General features: G+C 36.7%; 1 protein-coding gene across 5 annotated transcripts in view; it reads left to right on the top strand.

Annotated features, from left to right (window-relative positions):
• The window catches only part of DNM3 (dynamin 3), a 571,656-nt gene that overhangs the window by 68,216 nt on the left and 476,394 nt on the right, over positions 1 to 27,046 (top strand). For all 5 annotated transcript variants that reach the window (XM_027086312.1, XM_027086311.1, XM_027086315.1 and 2 more), the window contains exon 2: positions 21,923 to 21,996. In XM_027086312.1, the coding sequence (XP_026942113.1) occupies positions 21,923 to 21,996 (74 nt within the window). The remainder of the gene's footprint in view (positions 1 to 21,922; positions 21,997 to 27,046) is intronic.

The following is a 27,046-nucleotide window of genomic DNA, read 5'->3' as shown; positions in this document are numbered from 1 at the left end:
AGGGTCTCACTCTTCTATTTGTAGGATGCCCATGAGTTACTGCTTCTTATATAAATTGCTGAGAGATAGAGCTAGTATCTATCTCTCACGTAGATGGTAGATGGTGTACAAAACCTGATTATAGATGAAGGGAGCTTCATATTATCAGTTCAAGCTTATATTTCCATAGCACATTTTAAAAAACATTTTGAGTCTGTAGTGCTCCATGGGATCATAAGAAGGTTAATCCATACTCAGAATTTTTCAAGAATAAAATAACCTTACCCCAGACTATATTCTGACCCTGGAGAACACATTATCAGCTTTGGAGTAGCAATTATTCATCTTTCTAATTCTGAGATATAGTGTTCTTTCATTTAATATCTTTAATTGAAATAGTAACCTATAATAGAAATTACTAAACATCAAATATGAAAGTTTCATTATATTTCTTTTACCAGTTAAATGAGTATTTTAATTATCCTTTGAGAATTGCCAGTGATCAAAATCAGCCTTCTGTAAAAGGAAAGTAAAAACATTTATTATTGAATTGTGGTAGCCCTGTTGACATTCAGGAAGGACAAACCTTGAAACCTTCTAAGATCCAAAATTCCTGCCGTGAGAAATGTTTTTGTCTTTTATAAGCAAGAGTCTGAAATCTGGACAATGGCTTAAAATCAAAGTAATGACCTGGAATGCTGTTGATTCAGAAGAAATGTGTTCAGGAGTGATAATCTGTGTTAAAAAGGAGAGACTATTTTTTAAATTGATCAAAGACTTACATTTCTCATTATTTTACTAACAGTTGTTTCAGTGAACATTTGCTACTGTCTTCACATTGAAGTTGACTTGTTGAACATTCGATAAGCTTGAGACAAAGTTATTGTGTCAGAAGCAATATATTTTGGTGATTGACTTATCTGCTGGTAGTGACAGGTTGTTAGGTGTTTGTCAGGGATTGGACATATAAAAGTACCGTTAGTGGTTAAAAACTACTTGTATTTTTCTGTTCTCTGAGTGGAAATTTTCTACAGCAGTTACGTTAAGAAAAGTCTTTTTAAAAAAATGCTTTTGATTTTATTGAAAAAGTTTAAAAATCAGTAAATACAAAGACTTTTACAACAAATGCCAGTGTACTCATCACCCCAAATTAGTAAGTTATTAATATTTTGTCTTTACAGATATGAATGACATTACAAATATGATAGAAATAAATATTACATGTATGATAATATCTTCTTTGTTTCTTCAGCTCCATAGCCCAGAACTAATCACCAACTTAAATTTGATGTTTATCCTTCAAGGCTGTTTTTATACTTTTACTCCATATATGTGTTTGTAAACAAAATATAGAATTGTTTTGTATGCTTAAAAAATCTACATAAAAGCTATCATTCTGCACCTTTTTTTTCGACTGAACATTACTTTGTTAAAAGCTATCCATGTTGATTCTTACAAATCTTGTTTATTCATTTTAATTGCTGTGTATTATATTCCACTGTATGAATAAATCACAACCTACTCTAAGAAACGGGTTGAACTGGGGTGAAAATGGAGTGATACCATAAGGAGAAGTTCTAATTGAGGGAAACAAGATAAAAAAATTATTATTGATTTCTTCTTTGTACTTGATGCTATCTTTCTGAATTTTATTTTTCTGGAGGTAACTTTTTTCATTTAACTTTATGCTCCAAGGTGGATGTTGACAATAATACTGGCTTAAATTTTTTTACTTTTCATGCTATAATTTTTAGAGAGCTTTCCCAAGCACTATCTTATTTATTAATACATGACATGACTAATTGGGAAGGCAAGTATACTATTGCTGTTTTACTTGTTTAGTAACTTGTTTAAGGTAAAAGGGGTTTAGTAACTTGTTTAAGGCCCTAGAGCTAGTGTCAGGATAAAACACTTTCTTCCTTTAACCCCTTTTTCTTTTTTTTTTTTTTTTTAAATTTAATTTAATTAATTTATTTTTTATACAGCAGGTTCTTATTTGTTATCTATTTTATACATATTAGTGTATATATGTCAATCTCAAGCTCCCAATTCATTCCACCACCTCCATTGTCCTTTATTTGTAGCACATTGTTAATGTGAGAATTGATGAGGAAGATATTTTGGCTGGAGGTTTTAACTGAGCTTGGAATTTGAAAATTTAACTTGTAGACTTGTCACTTTTGGAAAAGCAGGCTTAAGTAACCTTAAATTAAAAAGATAATAGCTAAAAATTCTACATAAGTCTTACACACTTCAAAATTTTGCTTAAAATCTATTTAAATGAAACTAAAAATAGAGCTACCATATGACCCAGCAGTTCCACTCCTGGGTATATAGCCAAAACCCCCCCCCAAAACCCACCAATTCGAAAAGATATATGCACCCCAATGTTCATAGCAGCATTGTTTACAATTGCCAAGATATGGAAGCAACCTAAGTGTCCATCAACAGATGAATGGATAAAGAAGATGTGGTATATATGTACAATGGAGTACTGCTCAGCCATAAAAAAGAGTGAAATAATGCCATTTGCAGCAACATGGATGGACTTGGAGGGTGTTATGCTAAGTAAAGTAAGTCAGACAGAGAAAGACAAGTACTGTATGATATTACTTATATGTGGAATCTAAAAAAATACAACAAACTAGTGCATATAATAAAGAAGCAGACTCACAGATATGGAGAACAAATTAGTGGTTATCAGTTGAGAGAGGGAAGAGGGAGGATTAAGTGGTACAAACTAGCATGTATAAGATAAGCTACAAGGATATATTGTACAACATGGGAATTATAGCCAATATTTTATAATAACTATAAATGGAGTGTAAACTTTAAAAATTGTGAATCACTATATTGTGCACCTGTAACTTATATAATATTGTACATCAACTATTCTCCAATAAAATTAAAAAAACAAACTATTTAAAATGGTCTATTAAGGGCAAAATCATCATAGAACTAGAATTCATTATCCACTAGATATGGGTTCATAGGCTCTGCATTTATTATAACTAACTAGTGCTTAGTAGAGGAATAATTCTGGAGAATATTTTATTGACCAAGTTTAGAATCTGTCAGAGACACAGATTTGATTTACACTTATAGATAATGTGACTATATTTTAATGCTGGGGTTAAAGGATAATCCTTATATCTATTCTATAAGTTTTGTAACATATGTTGCACCTAGCTATACTTTAAGGGACAGATTGGTTTGTGATATGTCAAAAATATGGATTTATGTAATAGCTAAAATATATCCAGAATATATATGAGTGCGAACTGTGGCAATTATACTAGGTGCCTGTGATCTAGTTGGAGAAGGATGACTTAATGTTACTTACATATATGTTAATAGGGCAACTTATCAAGAATTCACTGTAGCATGGTAGAGAAACACAACTTCGTTTTTTGTTCTGCAGCCTTAAGAGAAGCATGCATTCTCTCCTTAGGAATGGGAGACTATTTACTCCATTCCTCAAGATGGAATTCTTATTCCCAAGGAAGGTAAACATGCTCTTGGATGGTCCTAGAATTCATGGTGCAGGCTTTTAGGACCATCTTTTGTCTAAAGTCTTTGAAAGAACAACTGAATCCTATTATTGTTGAAAGAGATTGGGAAAGAAATGCTAGTTGTCTTTAGAAGATTGGCTGATCCTCTTCCAGGGAAGAAAGAAATTTCTAGGGAGTGGAAATCAGAGGTGGTCAATTTTTGTGGGCAGTTGAAGCTGGTACTCTAGTTGAAGCAGTTCCTTGGAGGTTCCGAAGTGGGTATGGTTATGTGGGTGCTAGGGAGGACTGAGCACTGAGACAACTTTGACATCCATAGTGAAGGTCCTCATGCCTAATGTGGCATAGAGTAAGCAATGGATGCTACCAATGGAGCTAAGTCACCTTCAACAGGGCCATGAGGGTTTACAATGAGCATTTCTGGGAGGGGGTGTTCACCATGGGCCACTGACTTCAGGCCTTGCCTTCATTTTTCTTCACTGCATCACCTTTTGGGTCTTTTGGCCTCGCCGCTCGGCTTGTGGAATTTTAGTTCCCCCACCAGGGATCGAACCTAGGCCCTGGCAGTGAAAGTGCTGAGTCCTAACCACTGGACTGCCAGGGAATTCCCAGCGTCACCTTTAGGGTCTGATACAACTTAAGGGGTGAGGGAACAAAGAGCCTTTAAACATGTCAGATTTCTCACTGACATGGCTGAATCATGTCCTTGAAGTCTGAACTGATTTGAATATGAAAAAAACAAAAAGAGGGACTTCCCTGGTGGCGCAGTGGTTAAGAATCCGCCTGCCAATGTAGGGGACACGGGTTCGAGGCCTGTTCCGGGAAGATCCCACGTGCTGCAGAGCAACTAAGTCCATGCGCTACAACTACTGAGCCTGTGCTCTAGAGCCCACGAGGCACAACTATTGAGCCCGTGTGCTTAGAGCCCGTGCTCCACACCAAGAGAAGCCACCGCAATGAGAAGCCTGTGCACTGCAACAAAGAGTAGCCCCCGCTCGCCACAACTAGAGAATGCCTGTGTGCAGCAGCAAAGACCCAATGCAGCCAAAAATAAATAAATTTATTAAAAACAAAAAGATGTGATATTTCTTGCATCTCTAGTGTAGTGGAGCAGTTCATAGCTTTATATGCATATGCACATGAATATATATATGCATCTGTTTCATACCTCCCTGGCATTTATGCATCCATCCTGAAATGTCTTCTTCCCTTGTTTCACCACCTGGAAAATGCTTACTCATCATTCAAAATTCATGTCAAATACCACTTCTTTTTGAATAAGCAGAGAGTAGGGAGTCTAAAAATAATTCTTGGCTTCCTAATTTGCAATATAGAGATAATGCCTGCCTTAATTAAATCACAGACTGGTTGTGAGATTTTTATTAAATGACATAGTAAAGAGACAGAAGGTATTAAAGACTGAGGGAGCCATACAAAAGCATGGAGTAGAGGAATTCGGTGCGCATAGAGGCAGGGCACTAGGGAGACCTGTCTTGATGGAGCTGAAGATTTATTTTTAATTTTTTTTTTATCTCTGGGTGTATGTGGCTGGGAGGAGAATAACCAAAAAAATACTTAGTGTGAGACTGGATTTAGGGGAGGATCTTGAAAATCAGGAAGAGGACTTTTAATACAATGAGGTGGTTATCAGGAAACATTTTCTTAATAGATGAGGGAGTATTTCAAGTCAATTTAGCTTGGGAGTGTTACACAAAATTAATTTTATTGAAGGGTGAAGAGCCTGGAGAGACAGGAAAATTAATGTGGATACAAGTAGATTGTGAGGGCAAAAATCATGAACAAGTTTAAAAGCACAACCTCAAGACTGAAAATATAATGGGCTGCTTTTGAAGTAGAGAGTTTTAAATTGTAGTAGGTGACTCACCTTCTAAATTTATTGGTAGAGTATGATTTCAGGGTGTGATGGTTTAATGAAGGATGGATGTACTAGACTGAATTCCATGGGGAAGAGACTGTTACTGGATTGTTCAATCTTTTCACAGTGCTGGCAACATCATAGCTTTCAGAGATTAGCTGAAGAAATGAAGTAACTTATCAAACAGTAGTAAGATATTTTTAGCTGTAGTTCCATTGTACTTTGTAAAAGGAAATATTTTAATTCCTTCTTTAAGACAGTTTCTTTTTAAATAACCGTTCCCCATTTCAAAGACCAAGAAGCTGCTCTTCGTGTTCCACCATTAGGTCAGTCTTATGAAATGATGAACCTGAGTGTCAAGAAACTTTTGCACAAAATCCAGGGTCTGACATGATTCTGAATCTACTATTTTGGTTTTTTTAATAAAAATGCACTGTGATTATGATTTATAAGAAATATACATTTGGTCATTCAGATAACCAAAATATATTTCTCATATATATATTTTTCATCATCCACAGTTTCTGGTTCACAGCTTCCAAAACCCTAGGAATTTCCTAAGTGATGAGAGCCTTAAAGGTACCTTTTGTTAGATTAATGAGGTGACTTTTGGACCCCACCTAAGGATAGGGGCTGATTGCTAGGGAAACTGACCAAGTCATAGGGGATTGGAAACTTTAGTCCCACCCACCTGACCTCTGGGGAGGGGAGGGAGCAGGAGATTGGATCAATCACCAGTGGCCAAGTATTTAATCAATCATGACTATATAATGAAGCCTCCACAAAAACCCAAAAGGACTTCTAGGTTGGTGAATACCTGGAGATTTGGGGAGAGTAGTATACCTGGTGAGGGCATGGAAGCTCCGTGCCCTTTCTCCATACCTTACCTTATGCATCTCTTCCATTTGGCTGTTCCTGAGTTATATCTTTTTATAACAAATCAGTAATCTAGTAAGTAAAATGTTTCTCTGAGTTCTGTGAGCCCCTGTAGCAAATTAATTGAACCCAAGGAGAAGGTTGCGGGAACCTGTGATTTATAGCCAGTTGGTCAGAAGTACAGGTAACAATACCATGTTGCAATGTTAGAACCCCCAATCTCTAGCCCCATCAGTCAGAAGCACAGGTAATAACATGGGCTTACAATTGGCATCTGAAGTGTTAGGGAGATGGGGGCAGTCTTATAGGACTGAACTCTTAACTTGTGGAATCTTATGCGATCTCTGTGTAGATGGTATCAGAACTCAGTTGAATTCTTGGGAACTCTGCTCATGTCAGAATTGTCGTTAGTGTGGGGAGCCCCTCACCCACCCCATACACATTGGAAATTGAGTTTCAGAACACCAAAAGATGCACTAATCTTTCATATTTTATGGATATCCACTTTATTTTGGAAACTTATTTTTATTAAAAATTCTTCCAGGAAATGTCCACCAGATGTGACTTCCTGGGCCTTTTGTATTTTAAATATGTCTCCAACAAGTAATAATAATAGGAAGAAAAAGAGCTCACGTTTATTGAAGTCCTGCTATGTGCTCTGTGCATATTATTTAATCCTTTCAACAATGCTTTAGAGTATATAATTCTATTTTTATTTTATAGACCTCCACCCTGAGATTTAGAGAGCTGATAGCCAAGGTAATATAGACTTAATGAGCAGTAGAGCTGCCATTTGAACCCAAGTCTTTTTTGGAAACAAAGTTTGTTTGTGTCCCACCACATTGTGCTGCAAGGCAGAAATAATTCCAGGCAGGCTCTGTTTTTAAACATACCCAGAATCTGACCACCTCTCACCACCTTCACTGTTACCATCCTGGTTCAATGCTCCATGATGTTTTGCTTCTTTTTTATTCTAACATTTTCTGTTTTCCATACTTCTCTCTATGGACTCTAGTTTATTCTTAATAGCTGAAGTGATCCTTTAAAATAAGTCAGATTAATAGTTCCTGATTTCACATTTCTCCCTCTGACCTAATCTCTGATTTCTTTCCTTTGCTAATTCCTTTCTAGCATGATCTGCACAGCTAATTCACTCCACCCCTTCAAGTCATTTTCTCATTAAGCCCTACCCTGACCGACTATTTAAAACTGTAACCCCAAAGGGACTTAATATACAATAATCTAGGATTTTCAAGCTCTTGATAAAGTTCTTAAAACTCAAATTCTTTGCTTCAGTGTTAAACAATAACTTTTTAAATGTTGAAATACAGAATTGGAATATATGTAAAATACCGCAAACATATGTAGCCTTAAGTGGAATAGTGAAGATGCACCTAGTGTTTTTCAAACATTGACTATATCTCTTTGTAAGAGATACATTTTACATTGTGACCCAGTGGATGTTTATAAAATTGAAACAAAAGTATTGTGAAATACTTAACATTTCTACATGTGATATACTGGGATATTTTCTATTGAATTATATTCCTTTCCATTATAAAAAGTATGTTGGTTATGATTTATAAAATTGATTTCATCACCTACTTATTGGTCAGATCCCATAGTGTAAAAAATATTGGCTTATTGCATCTCAAATCTCATTGACTCAGGAGTTAAGATATGAATCTTGAGCACTGACTTCATGAAAATATAAACTGTAGAGAGTGACAGCTGAAACTTCACTTCAGTTTTCAGTTATTGGCATGTGACTATTAGTGAATATTTACGATATTCACATTAACAAAAGTAATAGATTTAGTTGCATAAATATGTAATTAAATGATTTGAAGTACTTCTATTTTGTTAATATTGTGTACTAATGTTAGAACTCTTGTGCTACATGCTACTTTCCATCTAATAATCAAGAGATTTCGTTCTATCTTTTCTTCCCTCACTTCCAAATCTCAGTATTTTCATTTTCAGTTGATTGGCATTTATTTTTCGACCTATGTTGATATTAAAAACTAACAATGAGGAAAAATATTCAATAATGAAAAAATATTGATAATTTATGCTCCATAAAGTATTACAACAATAATTCATAAATACATAACCCTACATAGCCTATCACACATTAAATTTTTTAGCATCTTATTTCTGAGGGTAGAAAACATTTAATAGGTATTACCTCTGTAATATTTACTGATATAGTATATTCTCTAAATTTAAAATTTCCTAATATGATCTTTATTAAAAGTAAGAAACCCATATTCCAAGCTGTCTTTAATCATTGTCATCTTACATGCCCTGCTCCAGCCACAATAAACTATTTAGCCAATCCGTTTCTTCCTTTCTTTCTTCCTCTCTTCTTGCCTGCCTTCCTTCCTCCCTTTTGTCCTTTCCTCTAATAGTTTTGAGTACCTGCTATGTGCCATGCATGGTATAGTAGGGAGAAAATAAAAGACATAATCCTTTGCCTTCGTTGGATTTAAACTGGATACAAATATCCCCAGTTGTGGAAGTGAAAACAGGAAGCCTTAAGATTGCTTAGAAAGCCACTGATGGGATTAGATTCTGTGTATCTTGATTTACTTCTAACATCAGACTGATAGAGCATTGGAAGTGGCAGAGGTGTTCTCAGACATTAGTTCAGTCCTCATATTTTAAAGATGTTTTAGAAAACTGAGTCTTATAGATTAAATGATGTGTTGAAGTCACAGCTGGAACCTAAGCTGGATTTTTGACCAGTACTTTTATACCACCTCCTCTCTTTTTTGTGATATTGTCTACCCAGATCCCATGTTGTCATATACTTTTATATGTGGTTTGTGTTGTTAAAGATCTCTTTTCATAATGCACACACTGAACTATAGACTTTTATACCATTATTGGTTTTGTTTCTTGAAATTATAATTGGAACTATTAGAGATACATCTGTGGAAAGGCAATGAAAGGGGGCCATTAAGTGCTAATAAATGCCTCTCCTTATGAGAATGGAAATCTTTTCTAAGTATTTGAGCTCTTTTCACTGGTGCTCTTAAGTGGCTAGAAATAAAATTTGCAATACGCTTGTGGAATACTCTAGATGCCAGGGGATTCATTTCATTCTGCATTTGAATTGAGCACATTGTAGTTGGAGAATGTTTGTTGGTTTAAGCTTTCATTCCATGTTTTGCATTAACCTTTATTATGGAAAACAGTAGAACAATACTGAGAGCTCTTAGAGAATAGTCTTTAGGTAGCTGATGACTTTCCAGGAAGCAGCTGAAAAGGTTAAAGTTATAGGTGTTTATTTTGATATATTTTCCTTTTCGTTTTACCCAAAACTTTTCAGTATGACAAACTGAATCTAGTTTACCCTAAATTCACATGCCTATGGCTAGCAGAAGATCATCAAAGATACTTGTTGCTATGGATATATATATATATATATATATATATGTTCTGAAACAAATTTGGGTAATTAATTACTAAATAGATTTCAGGATAACTTCCTACTACTACTTTTTTTTTTTTGCGGTACGCGGGCCCCGTTGTGGCCTCTCCCGTTGCGGAGCACAGGCTCCGGACGCGCAGGCTCAGCGGCCATGGCTCACGGGCCCAGCCGCTCCGCGGCACGTGGGATCCTCCCGGACCGGGGCACGAACCCGCGTCCCCTGCATCGGCAGGCGGACTCCCAACCACTGCGCCACCAGGGAAGCCCACTACTACTATTTTTGCTAAAAATAATGATGATGATGATGGTTATAATGATAGCAGCTAATTTTTTTGACCACTTACTATGTGCTGGGCGTTACTATAAGTACTTCAGTCTTCCTGTCTGTGATTTCAAAATGCAGAATCCTCTGAAAATTAAATATTTTTGTAATTCATTTGGCAAAACTTATATTGACCTAAATTCATTTACTGGCAAACTTTACCTGACTGATGTGAGGTTATTCACAGTTTGTCTTTATCTCTGTTAGTGTGAATATTCGTTTGTTTTGCTATAGATATACTTGTAGCAAATATGTGTTAGATATATTAGCCTGTTTGATTTCAGGGTGCTGCTTCAGATTTCATTACACAATGTAAGTTTCATGTATGATTTTACCATTCTCAAATCAGAAAAAAATTAAAAAAAAAATTTAAATTGAAGTATAGTTGAGTTACATTGTTGTGTTAGTTTCTGGTATACAGTGAAGTGATTCAGTTATACATATATATATTCTTTTTCATATTTTCCATTATGGTTTATTACAGGATATTGAATATAGTTCCCTGGGCTATACAGTAGGACCTTGTTTTCTAATCTATTTTGTATATAGTAGTTTGTATCTGCTAATCCCAAACTCTTACCACCCCCTTTCCTCTTTAGTAACCATAAATTTGTTTTCTGTGTCTGGGAGTCTGTTTCTCAAATCAGAAAAAAATTGAGTTGCGTTATCATATTTGGCCAACAACAGGTAAAGGGTTGTATTGTCTCCACCCCCACCCCAACTTACAGATGAGGAAACTGAGCCAGTTAGCAATGGATTTTGAATTGAAACCCAGGCATTTTAGTGCTAGAATCTGTGCTCTTAACCACCATGCTATACTGCCTTAAAAATAAGTCTTTAAAAGCATTTCACTGACATAATTATTATATTATTTATCTAATAAAACTCCAGTAAAGATAAATTCAAATTTGAAAATAATTACTCCATTTATATCTCTCTGTTCTGCTTCCTATGTTAAATGCTATCTTAAACATTCATTTTTTTAGTAGATTCTGTCAGATTTGATTGTTTTATCTTCAACCTAATGGTCTGTTCTCCTTTGGACTTCTTAAGTTTTCAAAAGCTTGTGTGCTCGTTTTTTAAAGCATGCTGGGGGACTTCCCTGGTGGCGCAGTGGTTAAGAGTCTGCCTGCCAATGCAGGGGACATGGGTTCAAGCCCTGGTCTGGGAAGATCCCACATGCCACAGAGCAACTAAGCCCGTGTGCCACAACTACTGAGCCTTTGCTCTAGAGCTCATGAGCTACAACTACTGAGCCCACGTGCCACAGCTGCTGAAGCTTGTGTGCCTAGAGCCTGTGCTCCGCAACAAGAGAAGCCACCGCAATGAGAAACACGTGCACTGCAGCGAAGAGTAGTCCCCGCTCGCTTTCTCTGCAACTAGAGAAAGCCTGTGTGCAGCAACGAAGACCCAAGGGAACCAAAAATAAATAATTAATTAATTAAAAAATAAAGCTTGCTGGGTCTTACAAGAAAGAGGAAACATTGCTGCTGAGGCAAATGATACTTTGAGGTGCTTTATACTCTAAATAAAGAAGGAAGCCACCAAGCAATTTAGTATAGCAAATAATTTGGACAGTAAAAAAAAAAAAGGTCACCTTAGTTACATACTCTCAGTTTACTGATTGTTGGTGGACATGTAGTTTACATATTATTCTTGACATATACAAATGAGCAATATGGTCTAATGGGTATACTCAGAGAAGTATAGAGAAAATAATTCTTAAGTTTATTCATTAATATGCCTTCTTTAGTCAGCAGAGTTTATTGAATAGTAAGAAGGAATTATTTGAACTCTGTTATGTGTTTCCACTGGCTACTTTTAGTACATTTCAGGACTTGGAGCTATTAAAAGTATTTTTCCTAAACTTTTATTGGGAATATAGTTTCAAAGGTAACTTCTAAGATAAGAAATAACTAAACATTTATTATGTGTGTATTTTAAATATATATATTCATGTTTATATATATATATATAACCATCTGTTAGATATTGAGTGCTTTTCCTTTTTCCCTAGTTCTTTGATCTTTAAAATTTTCGTAATCAATGATATAGGATCACAGGAAAAAGTCAATTAAACAGACAAGAAAAAACACATTTCAGGTAAGAAAATAAAACAATAGACCACATACATGATACCTATATCTTTAATTATGAATGTGTATTTATTTTTTAAAAGCCACCCCTTAAAATTTATCTTCCCAATAAATTCAATTTTCATTCCTAGAATGCTGACTTTATGTGTTTACCAAGTCACCACTGAGCACGTTCTTTGTGCCAGGTGCTATGCCAAACACTGGCGTTATAGAAATGAGGTTCCTGTCGTAGGGAGCTTGTCTAGGAAAGGGGATGTGACTGGGGTTTGTGGTACTTTGGAATAAAGAGGAGGAGCATCTAAATATACTGTCATATCAGGAAATACTTGCCATGCATAGGAAGCTCTGCCAACATTCTATCTTTAAGGGTGAGATGGGTAAAGAAAGGTGCATTGGGTAAGGGCTTCTGTGGTAGAGGAGTCAACACAAGGCTCTGAAATTAGTGTGAAGTCACTTGAGAACCAGATGTTCTGGGAATAAAAGATTTGTGAGGGGGAATAATGGATGAAGCTTCTAGAGTGTTAGGGAGGAACTGGATTCAAGGATCCACTTAAAGCTGTCCTTGACAATTGGAAATCTTGTTCCCATTGACAAAAACACTATATGGTGTGGCTGTGGCTCTCTGTTTTGTTTTCATGGAGAAAATGACCTATACTTTTGGGCTATTTTTTTCTTCCAGTGTCTCAGAAAAAGTGAAAACAGAGAGTACAGTATTGACTAGGGAAGTTTCTACCCTTATTCATACTTTCCTTCCGTCACCCTGCCAAGGGACCTGTAGTACACATTCAGGACCAAGGACAGTAATTGGGCCACATTTCTCCAAGTTATGCCTTAGTAGGGGAGGGGTCGAAGTGGGCTGCCTAGACCAGCTTTGCCTAGTCATTGGATAAGTGTTCTCTCGCCCTTGTTTCTCACTGAGTGTGGTCTTCCACACATGGGCCTTTCCTAGCCATTGTGGTGTCAAAGTACAAAGGTCTGAGGTTCATGAATGGGATTCATGGAAAAAGGGGCACGGGACACCTTTCAGTTTCTTTGATAGCCAGGCTTTAGGCCTGCCTCTTAACTTGGCCAAATGAAGGTTACATATGATCCAGCCCATGTTTTCAGGGTTGTGAAGGGAATGTATTGGGGTTTGAGGCAAAGGCTGTCTGACCTTGTCCTTTCCACACATCTCTTTTAAAAACCCTGCAGGAAGGGGTGACCAACAGAACTGAATGTTTAGCACCCTGGGTTCTCTTATTTTTCTTTGATCTGTAGTACATATTTTCAATGGGGGTGAGATTGCCCCTGAGGGGGCAAAAATTGATTCTTGGGGGTCAAAAAAAATCTTACTCTTTTTATGTATAAAGCATAGATGTACATGCTGTACATATACTATAGTACAGCTGTGGTATTAAATTTAATGGGAGGAAATTAATGCGGAAAATGTCTAATAAGGCTTCTTATGTGCACAGTAGTAAATAAGAAAGTTGAGAAACATGTCTAAACCATGCTGTCTCTCTTTTTCTTTCTCATTCTCTTTGTTAGGCAGTGCAAGGCTGGTTCAGTGACTCATAATGCCATCACTATTCTGGACTCTGTCTTTTTTTTCTCTGCCATTCTTAGTGCATAGCTTTCTTCTTCAAGGTTGCCTTGTGATGTAAGATGGTTGCTGCAGCTCTGCTATCATGTATAACTGAGAGGGAGAAGAAAGAGAGGGTAGGGCCAAAGGTATACATCAGTTAAATTAGGTCCTTTCAAAGGAACTATCTGTGATGTCACTCAGCAACCTCTAATTATATCTTACTGACTAAAATATAATTGTGTGGACACCCCATTTATAAGGGAGGCTGGGAAGTGTAGGTTTATTTATTTATTTACCTATTTAAGTTGGGCACATTGCCATTCTCAACAAAATTGGGATTCTGTTAATAAGAAATAATGGGCAAATGGTTATTGGGTAGGCAACTAACAGTCTCTTTAGTTGTCCCTTTGTCATTCATTTGCACGGCAGCTACCCAGGGTAAGGTATAATCTGTGATTTGAAATAGAATGACAGCTAAGTGCCTCTACTTGATGCTGGGACTCATTAATCTGGTGCTTTAAATTCTTGAACTGACTTTGTGAATAAGTAATTAAAGTGGATTACATATGAAGGCATTAAATTTTTGAGAGCATTTCCTAGTGGGGAGAACACATGGTATTTGTAAACTGTGAACTGGCTTCTTCCTTCAGTTTACAGATCTCTGACTCAGAAACTTTTGCATTTTGAATATTGCAATGGGAACCATTAATTATTGGTTAATTATATTTAATGAAAACATATTGCTTAGAAATTCTGAGTTTTGTGAATGAAAGGTAAATGTTGAAATTTCTTAGATGTTTGTAAAAAAAAATAAAAGCACTGTGTTTCTTGCGTTTGGATTTGCAACTATGTTTTTCAAACAAAATGATGGTGGTATTTATTGAATACCACAAATTATAGAGTAAATGATAGCCCCAAAATGTGATCTTTTACAAATCAGTAAATGCTAATATTCTTATTGTGTGCCAAGAATTTAGGGGAAAAAGGAAACTGTGGTGGAAAACTTCCAATTAAATGTGTGGATTTTGGCATAATTACTTCCTGCAGCAATTAAAGTGGCATTGTAATGGCTGGCAAAGCTCGAGATTAGGGCATGCAAACACAAAGCCATTTTAACAGCGCCATTGTGTTCAGTGTGTGGAATACATGACCTCAGTCCTTCTTGGGGCAGGGAGTAAACAGTATTTGGCAGTGACCTATCTCTGTTTCTCTCTCCTATTTCTCTCCCTCTTTTTCCTCTTTTCCTTTCTTTCTTTAAAATTGAGTTATCATTTTGAAAGACTGTGAGATAATAATCCTACCGGAACTGTTTTGGAACACATAAAATTACATTTTGAGGATAATTTTTAGAAGAGACGTCTCTGTTTTTAAGGAATGATTTTAAAAAGTATATTGGCCCTTGGATTTTTAAAAATATTGTTTCCTTCAAATTCTATTCTGTGTCTTCAGACATTCAGTAATATTTGCCTCCCTGATGTTCTGTATTGTGTACTTTGGTGAATACTGTTAGATTTTAAACATTCATAAATAAAATATTAATTTCAATGACCTCAGCAGATTACTGGTAAATCAAAAGTTATCTTGCCTGTTCTTTCTGTCCATGGTAAAATGCCACTTAGTTGTCTGCTTGTTGAGAATCAAATATGAGAATGTTTTTCTTCCATGTTTTGAATATATGGGGCAATAAGAAAACATCCTGAAAGAGTAGGTGGAAAGTGTTAAAAATAATACCTGGGCACTGAAGGAGGCACTGGAAGGAACACAGGGATGAGGGAGCAGATGTGTAAATAGACCAGTATGACAAGTGTGTGTTGAGAGTTTAGGTAGAGGCATGTACAGGGGGATTTCAAAGAAGGTGTACAGGGGGATTTTCTTGGAGAATGTGATATGGAGCTGAGTATTGAAGATTAAGTAGGAGTTGACTAGATGGAGAAGTGGGGAGAGCGCATCCCATGAAGGAAGCATGGAATATGCCAAGGAACGTGCCCGAGAGCACAGGTGAACACTGAAACTTCCACTAGGATGCACACTTTTTTTGTTGTTGTTTACAGTTTGGATTTCATGCTAAAGACAGTGGGGATTCATTTAATGATTTAGAGTCTGTGAATGTTGTGATGGGACTTATGTTCCTCTTGAGGTTGGATTGGAGGGTGCTCAAATTGGATGCAGGGAAATTAATTGGGAGATTATTGTGGTAGTCTGTATGAGAGTTGGAGGCACCTGGAACAGGGATTGAAATAGAGAAGAGAGGATGCATTTAAGCGATATTAAGGTAGAATCAGCAGGACTTGGTGGCCATTTTGGAGCATGAAGACAGAGGATGATGGTGGATGGATGATTTCCATGTACTTGGTTTGGCTGACATGTATGGATGCTGATGATGTGGATTGTGATTGAGAATAAAGGAGGAGAAACATGTTGGATAGATGATAATGAGTTGAATTGTAGAGAATAGTTTTGAGACATCTAAGTGGAGATGTCTAAGAGGCTAGTGTGACTTTGGGATACCTCTGACTTCTGGTATTTAACTTATTGCTCTGGGGACTCTTTCTCAATCTCTTCGTTAGTTCTACTTCTTTCAGGTGCTCATTAAGTATTGGTATTTTCCAGACTCCATATTCATCACTCTTCTCCACTCTGTTCCTACTCATCTGTTCTCTTGGCTTTAACAACCTGCTCCAATGAAGACTCACAAATTATTATCTCTGCACAGGACCTTTATCCTAAGTTCCAGTTGCTCAGTCTAACTATGTACTTGTTGTCTTAATCTAGATATTCTCTAGGTATCTAAAGGTCAACATATCCTCATCTTCTCCCATTTTTTTTTTACAGTGTAGCATAGTCTAATGCTCAAGAGCACAGATGCTAGAGTCACACTTTCTAGGTTTGAGTCCTAGATCTGTCACTAGCGTTGTGACTTTGAGAAAATTATGTAGCGTTTCTGTGCCTCAGTGTTCCCATCGGTGAAGTGAGAATAACAATAGTATCTACCTCATAGGGTTGTTATGAAGATCAAATGAGAATGATGCCTGGCACATGGTAGATACTATATATATATCAGCTATAACCAGATATTTCTGTATTTCCTATTCTGATTAATGGCACCACTATTCAATCAGCTTCCCAAACCAGAAATATCCTGGTGGCTATTAACTCCTTCATATCATTTCATTCCACATCAAAGTGATCATTAAGTCCTGTCAGTTGTCCATCCTCTCTGTTGTCTTCTCTCCATATTCACTATCACTGCCTTGAATAACCTTTATCATCTTCTTCCTCAGTGACCTAGACTGGTTAGTGACTAGCCTCCCTGCCTTTTGTTTTCCCTTTTCAACATTCTCTGTAGAGTCCCCCAGTGAACTGTAAATCTGATCACTGAAAACTCTTCAGTGCTCTCCTGTTTTCATAGGAAGAAAAAAATACAAGTGAAGCATCTAAGGTCTCCTCCTGCCTCCTTCTCCAGAGACTTCTCCACCTCATTCTGACCTTTCTTTAATATTTACAGTTCCATAATGTTCTGTGTTATGTAGATCTCCCATGTCTTTACACATTCCCTGTGGATCCCCTGTGGGAATGCCTCCTTATCTTATGTCTCTCTGAAATTGTTTCTGGCTGGTCCCCCAAGCAGAATAGATTATTCCCTGCTTTGCATTGATACTTCAACTTGTGTGGAGCTTAACCATAGAGTCTGTCATGCTTACTGTAGTCATTTGCATTTTGTTTCCCACTCCCCTCCCCAAGACTAAGATGATTTGGCTTTGAATGGATCAGCTACATGAATTAACTTATTGGAGGGTATGAGTTATATCTCTTGGCTTCAGTCAAGAGCAGATGTTAGACATTTATTTACTGAACAGATCACCTGGTTAGTCATCATTACATCTATATTGAACAAAAGCATGCCCATAGTTTATTTTCTGCTAAGGGGGGGGAAATTCCTTTTAGCTTTGTTGATACAGCCATTGCTCTCTTTTTAGGCTTCCAAAGATCAATCATTTCCTAATTGAGCAATGATAATATTTCTTGATAACTAAGTTTCTGGAAGAGCCAATAAGAAATGTTATCAAGGTGGTTCTTAGACCATAGCATGGGAACTGTTCTCTCCTTTTTGTTCAGGAATCAGGAAACCATGAAAGAGCATTGACTTTTTGTCTGAAGACTAGCGGTTAAGACTGTGTAGATTAATGCTTTATTGAGATGGGTTGAGAGAGAAGAAAGACATTTGAATCGTAGCTGCTATGTGGCATAGAGAGGGAAGCACTACTCCTGCCTTAAAATCTGTACAGTCCAATCATAGATGAGGCATTCAGGCTAAAGAAGGGAGTCAATTTAATACTGCTTAGTCTCCAGATTACTCTTCTTGCTCTACCTTGAAGGTCCATTTTTCAGGAAAATGGCACAGTCTTAAATCCACAGTAATACTAAAGGCACAGTCTTTTTTTCTGCATTAATTTAGCAAAGTAATTTTTCTGTAAGATCTACCTACAGAAGAACCAACCACCTATTGCACAGAAAATAATAACATTCAAATGGATGGTTGTACTCAATGGCTAATGAATTATTCATGATTGTTTGTATCAGTGCCTTGGCTCCCTGTTGATGGAGGCAGGAATAAGGAACTGAGCTTTCCAAACCAGTGCAGCTGGTCAATATCAAGGTGACAGTTCAGGTGGGATCTGAGCCTCCTCACCTCCAAATTTCATTCATGAAATGTTAAAAATTGTCAAGGCTTTTTTTCTTTACGTGAGAGGATGCTAAAATATCAGGGAAAACACCTTGTGGTTGTATTGTAGCAATAATAATAGTACTACTTTTTTCTGTGGTGCTTTGGTTTTTAAAAATTTCCCATGTGTTGCATTTCCTTTAATTCATAGGATTATCTCAATTTAGTAGAAAAAGAAACTGAGGTTTAGAGAATTTTGCCCATTCAGTGGCAGAACTGTGGTTCAATGAGAAGTCCTCTGTGTTTCATTTGAGGGCTCACCCCCTTACCTCTCACAGCAGGGGTGTGCTGGGCATATGGTTTTCATGCTGCTGGGTCATCAGAATGACATGAATCTTCAGGGTGCCAGATTAGTCACTCAGTCTTCAGAAGAGAGAAATTTCTCTCTCGTGCTTTGTGGCACTCAGATACTCCTGTGAAGTCAGGAGAGACTTCAAAATAGCAGGATTTGGTTACCAAATCTTTTGACTTTTGGTGAAAATGTATGTGTTGGAGGTAGGACTGGTGAGAGCCATGAAGGGGATACTTGAAAACGTTTATTACTCTTAAAGCAAAGTTCTGTTTGCTTAATAAAAATGTAGAGAAAAGTGTTAGCTATGTCTGTCGGCTTACTTTTTAGCCAAACACATGATAATTATTTGTTATTTAAGATGTTTGATACCTTCTCTTTTGCTTTGATAATGTTCAAATGATTGTTACTAAATCTACATCATAAATACATGGTCACAAGCATGAGTTGAAGCAGATCCCAGCACAAAGGTATTAAGTAACTAAACCTCCTTTCTTCCTTCTTCCTTCTCTCCTTTATTTTCTACATCTTTTTCTTAAAGAAAATATTTTATTGATTTGTTAAATGCCATTATTTAGATATTTAAGACATGTATATTTATCCTTGGCATCTATACATCCTAAAACCTCATTCATGGCCCTAATAACTCAAACAGATGGCCTCCCGCTCTTTGCTCTGGAGTTTTGTTTCATTTTCCCTTTATCCATTTTGATTCTCAAATTAACTTTTCCTTTTTAGGTCTAGGCACAGAGTAGATGCTCTCCTTGTTTTTTTTAAAGTGATTACTGAAAACATCCAAACTAACAAATATTCTGATACAGTTCCTGAAGAATATTAAGAGTATCTGATTACATGTATTTGGATGTTTTTAAAAGGAGAGTGTCTCTCTCATTTCTGAACTCTAGTGTAATTTATCTGCTCCCTTCTTAATGGTTTTCTTTGTGTATGTATGTCTTTATCTTCCCATTAGATTTCATACTCCTGGTGTCTAATTAGTGCAGGCCCATGTCCACAGCATCTTCCTAGCACTTTTTAGTTTATCAGTGAATTTTTTGATAAGTAAATCATACTATTTATTCAGGTGGCATTTTTTAAAGAGCAAAAACAAGTCTGTAATTTCACTATTCTCTATTTTAGTTACATATAGTGACATTCCAAATGAAACTTAGCCCTTGGAGTCAAGGAGTAAAGTCATTAACTTACCTAAGAGGCTGTCAGAATTTACACTAGCACTTACAAAATAAATTAGTTGTAACTAGGGGAACTTTTGCTTAATTTTATCTCTGTAACTCTATTTCCAAAGTATTAGTGGAGCTAAAGCCTTGGATTTTGCAGCATTCTCACTGACCATTACCAATTGTATAAGCTGTTGTTTACTGAAATCCCATCTGTGTTGAAGCTGTGTTCTGTCAATTTTCCTACAAAACTCATAGTATATCCCATGCCATTATTACCCACTAAATCGTTAAGTAACATTTCCTAACTTGAGGCCAGTGGTTCTCAAACTGTAACAGGGAAGAGCTAAATTGGACTCCATGTTTGATCTGTTTCTTTGACTTTAACCTTCGCTTTTCGTTTTTTTTTTTTTTTTTTTTTTTTTGCGGTACGCGGGCCTCTCACTGTTGTGGCCTCTCCCGTTGCGGCGCACAGGCTCCGGACGCGCAGGCTCAGCGGCCGTGGCTCACCGGCCTAGACACTCCACAGCATGTGGGAACTTCCCGTACCGGGGCACGAACCCGTGTCCCCTGCATTGTCAGGCGGACTCTCAACCACTGTGCCACCAGGGAAGCCCGCTTTTCATTGTTTTTGTTATTATAATCATACATAATGGCCTCCCTCAGGTAACCTTGCCCCTCTGCCTGAATGTTAAACCAAAGTGCCTTTGTACATCCTGACCCTGTCCACCTGTGGATGGCTGCAAGAAAGAAGAAATTAACACATCCCCTCCTGGAGGCTGGCCATTCCAGGTGATATTTGCAAAACTTATGGCCATTTTACTTTACTTCCTCATCACCTCCCCCTCTCTGATTCTATAAAAGAAACTGGCATCCAGACCCTGATAAGATAGTTTTTCAGAGACACTAGTCTGCCATCTTCTTTGTCTGCAGGATTTCTGAATAAAGTTGCTATTCCTTGCCTCAACACCTCATCTCCTATTCACTAGCCTGTTGTGCGGCCTGCAGAGCGAGCTTGGACTCAATAAAAAAACCATGGTGAACATCAGAATCCCCTGGAGTTTGTTAAGAGTATAGATGCCACATCTTTCCCCAAACATTTTGAATCTGTAGGTTCAGAATGGATCCTGGGTGTCTGTGGTTATAACACTTTCTGGTGGTCCTGGAACCACTTTTTGGGAAACATTGCCATTGAGTCAGAAATTTATTTTAAATGGAATTCTGTGATTTTTAAAATGATGATCTTCTAAAAGTTGTGAGTCATTCTAAATGTCTTTAAAAATAGTGTTATAGGTATGTTTATGAATTTTCTTTGACATTGCAGAATCAGTACTGATTTATGTGGCCTTATAGATGTAATTATAAAATACTTTCTTTGCAGTTTTATTGGTTTAGTGTATATTAACATGCCATTTTAAACACAATATTTATTTGAAAAATCTCCTTTTTTATAAGCTCCTATCTATCGGAAATGAGAAAAAACAAAATTCAAATTGCAGTATTTTTTCTGCTGTTAATTTCTACATATGCAATATTTATCTCCGCTTAATCCCACATTTTGTGTATGACCTTTTATTGGAGAAAAAATTTAGGTATTTAGAAGATACAATCTAATGTGCCTTTATTACCTCTTATAATGGTCAGTATTTCATGGTGTTAATATTCATCTTGAAGCTGGACAGAGTGATGAATTTTTTAATTACCAAAGAGTTTAAGGATTAACTTCCACAGCAAATATTTTTGTAAATCCTTGTTCTCTGAAAATAAAAATGAATTGACAATACACAGTAGTTTAATGCAAACTTGTATTAATTCCAGCTAAATGAATGAATTACATATTCCAGTGAGGTCATTATGATAATGCATGTGGGTTAATATTCATTATAAGGGCCCTTCCCCACCCCCACCCCCTTTTTTATTTTGCAAACGTCTCTTTTATAAGGTGGGTCTAGCATTCTTTAGATATGTGATGCATTGAAAGGTTGAGAATTAGAATTTCTGTGGAACTTGATTTGTAAATTTATAGGTGATCAGAATTCCTTAATATGCCTTAATCTATTCCTTCTTTTTTTTTTAGGGACTTTCTCCCTCGAGGGTCAGGCATTGTAACCAGAAGGCCTCTTGTGCTGCAGCTTGTTACTTCCAAAGCAGGTAATGAATGAGGATGTTTGCCACGATGAGTGTATCCTATGGTACCTGTTGTCTCCATTCCTGGCTGTTGGGTTGTAGCAACAGAAACGTTTTTGTGATCACTCTGCTATGGGTAGCTACCTATATTTCTCTCCAAAATGCCCTCTTCTTCATTGCTTTTTAAGTTCCCTTTATTACATTAAATGGAAAGTCTCATTTCCCATTGTAATATATTTATAATTTTACAGTGTGGCATAACCACTAATACCCCTTTGGTATACTTCCTTCTTGTGTGTGTGTGTGTGTGTGTGTGTGTGTGTGTGTCTGGGAATTTTTTAAAAGTAATTTAACATCCATCTAACACCTGTATGCATATTGTCGACTGAAAAAAAAAAAGTGCAGCCTAAAAGTTGAGAGTTGTGTTTTATTCGGTGGGAATTTTTAGGGTTTAAAGCCCGGGAGGCAGCATCTCAAGTAACCCTGAGAGACCTGCTCCGAGGAGGCAACGGGGGAGCTAGGATATATAGGAGTTTTGCAACAAAGGGCAGGTAGTAGGAACAAAAGATTACTGTTAATAAAAGAAAACTATATATCTCAAGGAATTTATCACTTTTCTGAGACTGGGAAGATGCAAGAGTCTAGGCTCAATGAAATCATTTCTTTGATATATACCTCAGCTATCTGGGATCAGTATCTTCTGTTTTCACATCCTGAGTTTCCTCAGGGCTCACCAGCTCACCCTCCCGTGGTGGCTGCAATCACTGATAACTGTGACATCCTTTGTTTACTGATATGGCAGGCAATATTCCATTTATCAATATGTATAGTGTATGTGTATCTATATCTATGTTTATATCCATATCTGGATCTATATCTAATGTGCTGTTTTTGGCCCTCTCCTTAACACCATGGTAATTTGATAGGCAAATGAGCTTTGTTTTCATTTTTGTTTCTCAATAACTGGAGATGTGGAATTTTTTGTGTGCGTTTATTTGGTATTTGTATTTCTTCTTTTGTGAATTGGCTGTTTTTTTTTTAATCTTTGCCTATTGCTTTTTGAGGATTTTACTACTTTTCCTAATAATTTCTTTGAATGCTTAAGATTGAAGCACTTGTAAAGTTCATGCCTCATAATTTGCAAAAACAAGGTCATGGAGGTTTACCCTTATGTTTTCTTATAATAATTTTACAGTTTTGATTTTACATTTAGACCTTTGATCCATTTTGAGTTAATTTTTATAAGTGGTACAAAGTAAGAGTTCAACTTCATTTTTTGCATGTGTATATCCAATTGTCCCAGCACCATTTTTAGAAAAGACTATTCTTTCTCCACTGTATGTTTTTTGGCACCTTCATTGAAAATAAATTGGCCATAGATATATGGGTTTATTTCTGGACTCCCAAGTCTATTCAGTTGTTCTATATCTCTGTATTTGTGCCTGTACCATACTCTCTTAATTACCCTTGCTTTGTACTTAGTTTTGAAATTCAGAAGTATGAGTTTTTCTACTTTGTTCTTCCTTTTCAAGGTTGTTTTGGCTATCCTGAGTCCTTTAAAATTCTATGTGAATTTGAGAATCAGTTTGTTTTATCCTAGGAATGCAAGATTGATTTAATATCTGAAAATCAAGTAATGTATCATATCAACAGAATGAAAACAAAAATCACAGGATTGTCTCAATAGACTTAGAATGAGCATTTAAGAAAATCCCATACTCCATCATGAAACACTGAGCAAACTAGGAATAGAAGGCACTTCCTCAACTTAATAAAGGACATGTATGAAAAATTCACAGCTAACATCATACTTAATGGTGAAAGACAGAATGCTTTCCCTCTAATATTGGGAATAAGACAAGGATGTCCACTGTTGTCACTTCTATTCAGTGTTGTACTAGAGGTTCTAGCCGGCGCAGTTGGGCAAGAGAAAAAAAATAAAAGACATCCATTTTGGAGAGGATAGAGTAAAATTATCTCTATTTGCAGATGATATGATCAAGTACATAAAAGTTCCTAAGGAAGTCACTAAATAACTATTAGAACTAATAAATGAGCTCCACAAGGTTACAGGATACCAGATAAAGATACAAAACTCAATTGTAATTTTATACACTTGCAATGCGCACAATCAAAAACTTGCAGTAAGAAAACAATTCTATTTACAATAGCATCATAAAGAATACACTACTTAGGAATAAATTTAACAAGAAGAGCAAAACTTATACTATGAAAACTAAAACTATGATTTAGATAATTTGAAAAACATCCCATATTCACTGATTGGAAGACTTAATATAAGATGGCAATACTTCCCAAATTGACTGATAGAGTCAATGCAATCCTTATCACAATTCAGCTCACTTTTTGGGTAGAAATTGTAGACATTTTAAACCATTTCTTAATGTAAAAAAATCGAAGTTTGATCCAAAGGAATGGACTTGAATGATGTCATTTGAAAAAAGTAAATTGCTTACAAATCTACAATGTACCAGATACTATTTGAAGCTCTGGAGATATAGCAGTGACTAGGACAAAGTCTCTGCCCTTCTGGTGATTTATAGCCTGGTTATATCATTTTTAATGTATAGAAGGTTTACTCTTTTTGGTTATAAAATCTATACATATACATTTAACAAAAAGCGAATATTTAGCATAAGTTTTTCCTTTCCATACTTTTTAAATTTTTTAGCATTTAGTTCAGAAATTTATTTTCATGTATGAAGAAATAATTCTTGCCCCAGTCTCCTTTATCTTATATTCCACTCTTAATGCAATCTATTTCTGAATATCTTTTTTGTTTTAATGTGCCAACACTATAGTGTTGTGCCATGCGGCATATGGGGTCTTAGTTCCCTGACTCGCACCTCCTGCAATGGAAGTACAAAGGCTTAACCACTGGACTGCCAGGGAAGTCCCTACAGTGTTTTACTTATAACAGGTTTATAATTTGCTTTAATATCTATCTATCAGAGCTATAGTCCTCCCCCATTATCTATTTATTTATAATTTTTATAATTTTTATTAATTTGAAGAGTTTGAATAACAAAATTTTATTTGCGTAAAACTGATACAGGCTTCTTCTACATTTTAGGCATTCCCAGTTTGGGAGCTTTTTTTTAAAAAATAATTATTGGAGTAAAATTGCTTTATAATGTTGTGTTAGTTTCTCCTGTATAACAAAGTGAATCAGCTGTATGTATACACATATCCCCATATCTCCTCCCTCTTGCGTCTCACTCCCACCCGCCCTATCCCACCCCTCTAGGTGGTCACAAGGCACAGAGGTGATCTCCCTGTGCTATGTGGCTGCTTCCCACTAGCTATCTATTTTTAATTTGGTAGTGTATATATGTCCATGCCACTCTCTCACGTCGTCCCAGCTTACCCTTCCCTTTACCTGTGTCCTCAAGTCCATTCTCTACGCCTGTGTCTTTACTCCTGTCCTGCACCTAGGTTCTTCAGAACCCTTTTTTTTTTGTTTGTTTTAGATTCCACATATAGTTGTTAGTATACGGTATTTGTTTTTCTCTCTCTGATTTACTTCACTCTGTATGACAGACTCTAGGTCCATCCACCTCACTACAAATAACTCAATTTCATTTCTTTTTATGGCTGAGTAATATTCCATTGAATATATGTGCCACATCTTCTTTATCCATTCATCTGTCAGTGGGCACTTAGGATACTTCCATGGCCTGGCTATTGTAAATAGTGCTGCAGTGAACATTGTGGTACATGACACTTTTTGAATTATGGTTTTCTCAGGGTATATGCCCAGTAGTGGGATTGCTGGGTAGTACAGTACTTCTATTCTTAGTTTTTTAAAGAACATCCATACTGTTTTCCATAGTGGCTGGATCAATTTACATTCACACCAACAGTACAATAGGGTTCCCTTTTCTCCACACCCTCTCCGGGAGTTATTGTTTATAGACTTTTTGATGATGGCCATTCTGAGTGGTGTGAAGTGTTACCTCATTATAGTTTTGATTTGCATTTCTCTAGTGATTAGAGATGTTGAGCATCCTTTCATGTGTTTGTTGGCAATCTGTATATCTTCTTTGGAGAAATGTCTATTTAGGTTTTCTGCCCATTTTTGGATTAGGTTGTTATTTTTTGATAATTGAGCTGCATGAGCTGCTTGTATATTTTGGAGATTAATCCTTTGTCAGTTGCTTCGTTTGCAAATATTCTCCCATTCTGAGGGTTGTCTTTTGGTCTTGTTTATGGTTTCCTTTGCTGTGCAAAAGCTTTGAAGTTTCATTAGGTCCCATTTGTTTATTTTTATTTTATTTATTTAATTTTTGCGGTATGTGGGCCTCCCACTGTTGTGTCCTCTCCCGCTGTGGGGCACAGGCCCTGGATGTGCAGGCTCAGCGGCCATGGCTCACGGGCCCAGCTGCTCCGTGGCACGTGGGATACTCCTGGATTGGGGCACGAACCCATGTCCCCTGCATTGGCAGGTGGACCCCCAACCACTGCGCCGCCAGGGAAGCTCCCATTTGTTTATTTTTGTTTTTATTTCCATTTCTCTAGGAGGTGGGTCAAAAAGGATCTTGCTGTGATGTACATCATAGAGTGTTCTGCCTATGTTTTCCTCTAAGAGTTTGATAGTGTCTGGCCTTACATTTAGGTCTTTAATCCATTTTGAGTTTATTTTTGTGTATGCTGTTAGGGAGTGTTCTAATTTCATTCTTTTACATGTAGCTGTCTAGTTTTCCCAGCACCACTTATTGAAGAGGCTGTCTTTTCTCCATTGTATATTTTTGCCTCCTTTATCAAAGATAAGGTGACCATGTGTGAGTGGGTTTATCTCTGGGCTTTCTACCATGTTACACTGATTTATACTTTTGTTTTTGTGCCAGTACCATACTAACTTGATTACTGTAGCTTTGTAGTATAGTCTGAAGTCAGGGAGCCAAGATTGCTTTAGCTATTTGGGGTCTTTTGTGTTTCCATACAAATTGTGAAGTTTTTTGTTCTAGTTCTGTGAAAAATGCCATTGGTAGTTTGACAGGGATTGCATTGAATCTGTAGATTGCTTTGGGTAGTACGGTCATTTTCACAATGT

Source organism: Aethalodelphis obliquidens, unplaced genomic scaffold, assembly GCF_003676395.1.
Source record: "Aethalodelphis obliquidens isolate GAN/ISIS:26980383/991018 unplaced genomic scaffold, ASM367639v1 scaffold55, whole genome shotgun sequence".
In the NCBI taxonomy this organism is placed as follows: domain Eukaryota; kingdom Metazoa; phylum Chordata; class Mammalia; order Artiodactyla; family Delphinidae; genus Aethalodelphis; species Aethalodelphis obliquidens.
The sequence above is the reverse complement of the archived record's forward strand: the minus strand, read 5'-3'. Positions and strand labels throughout refer to the sequence as shown.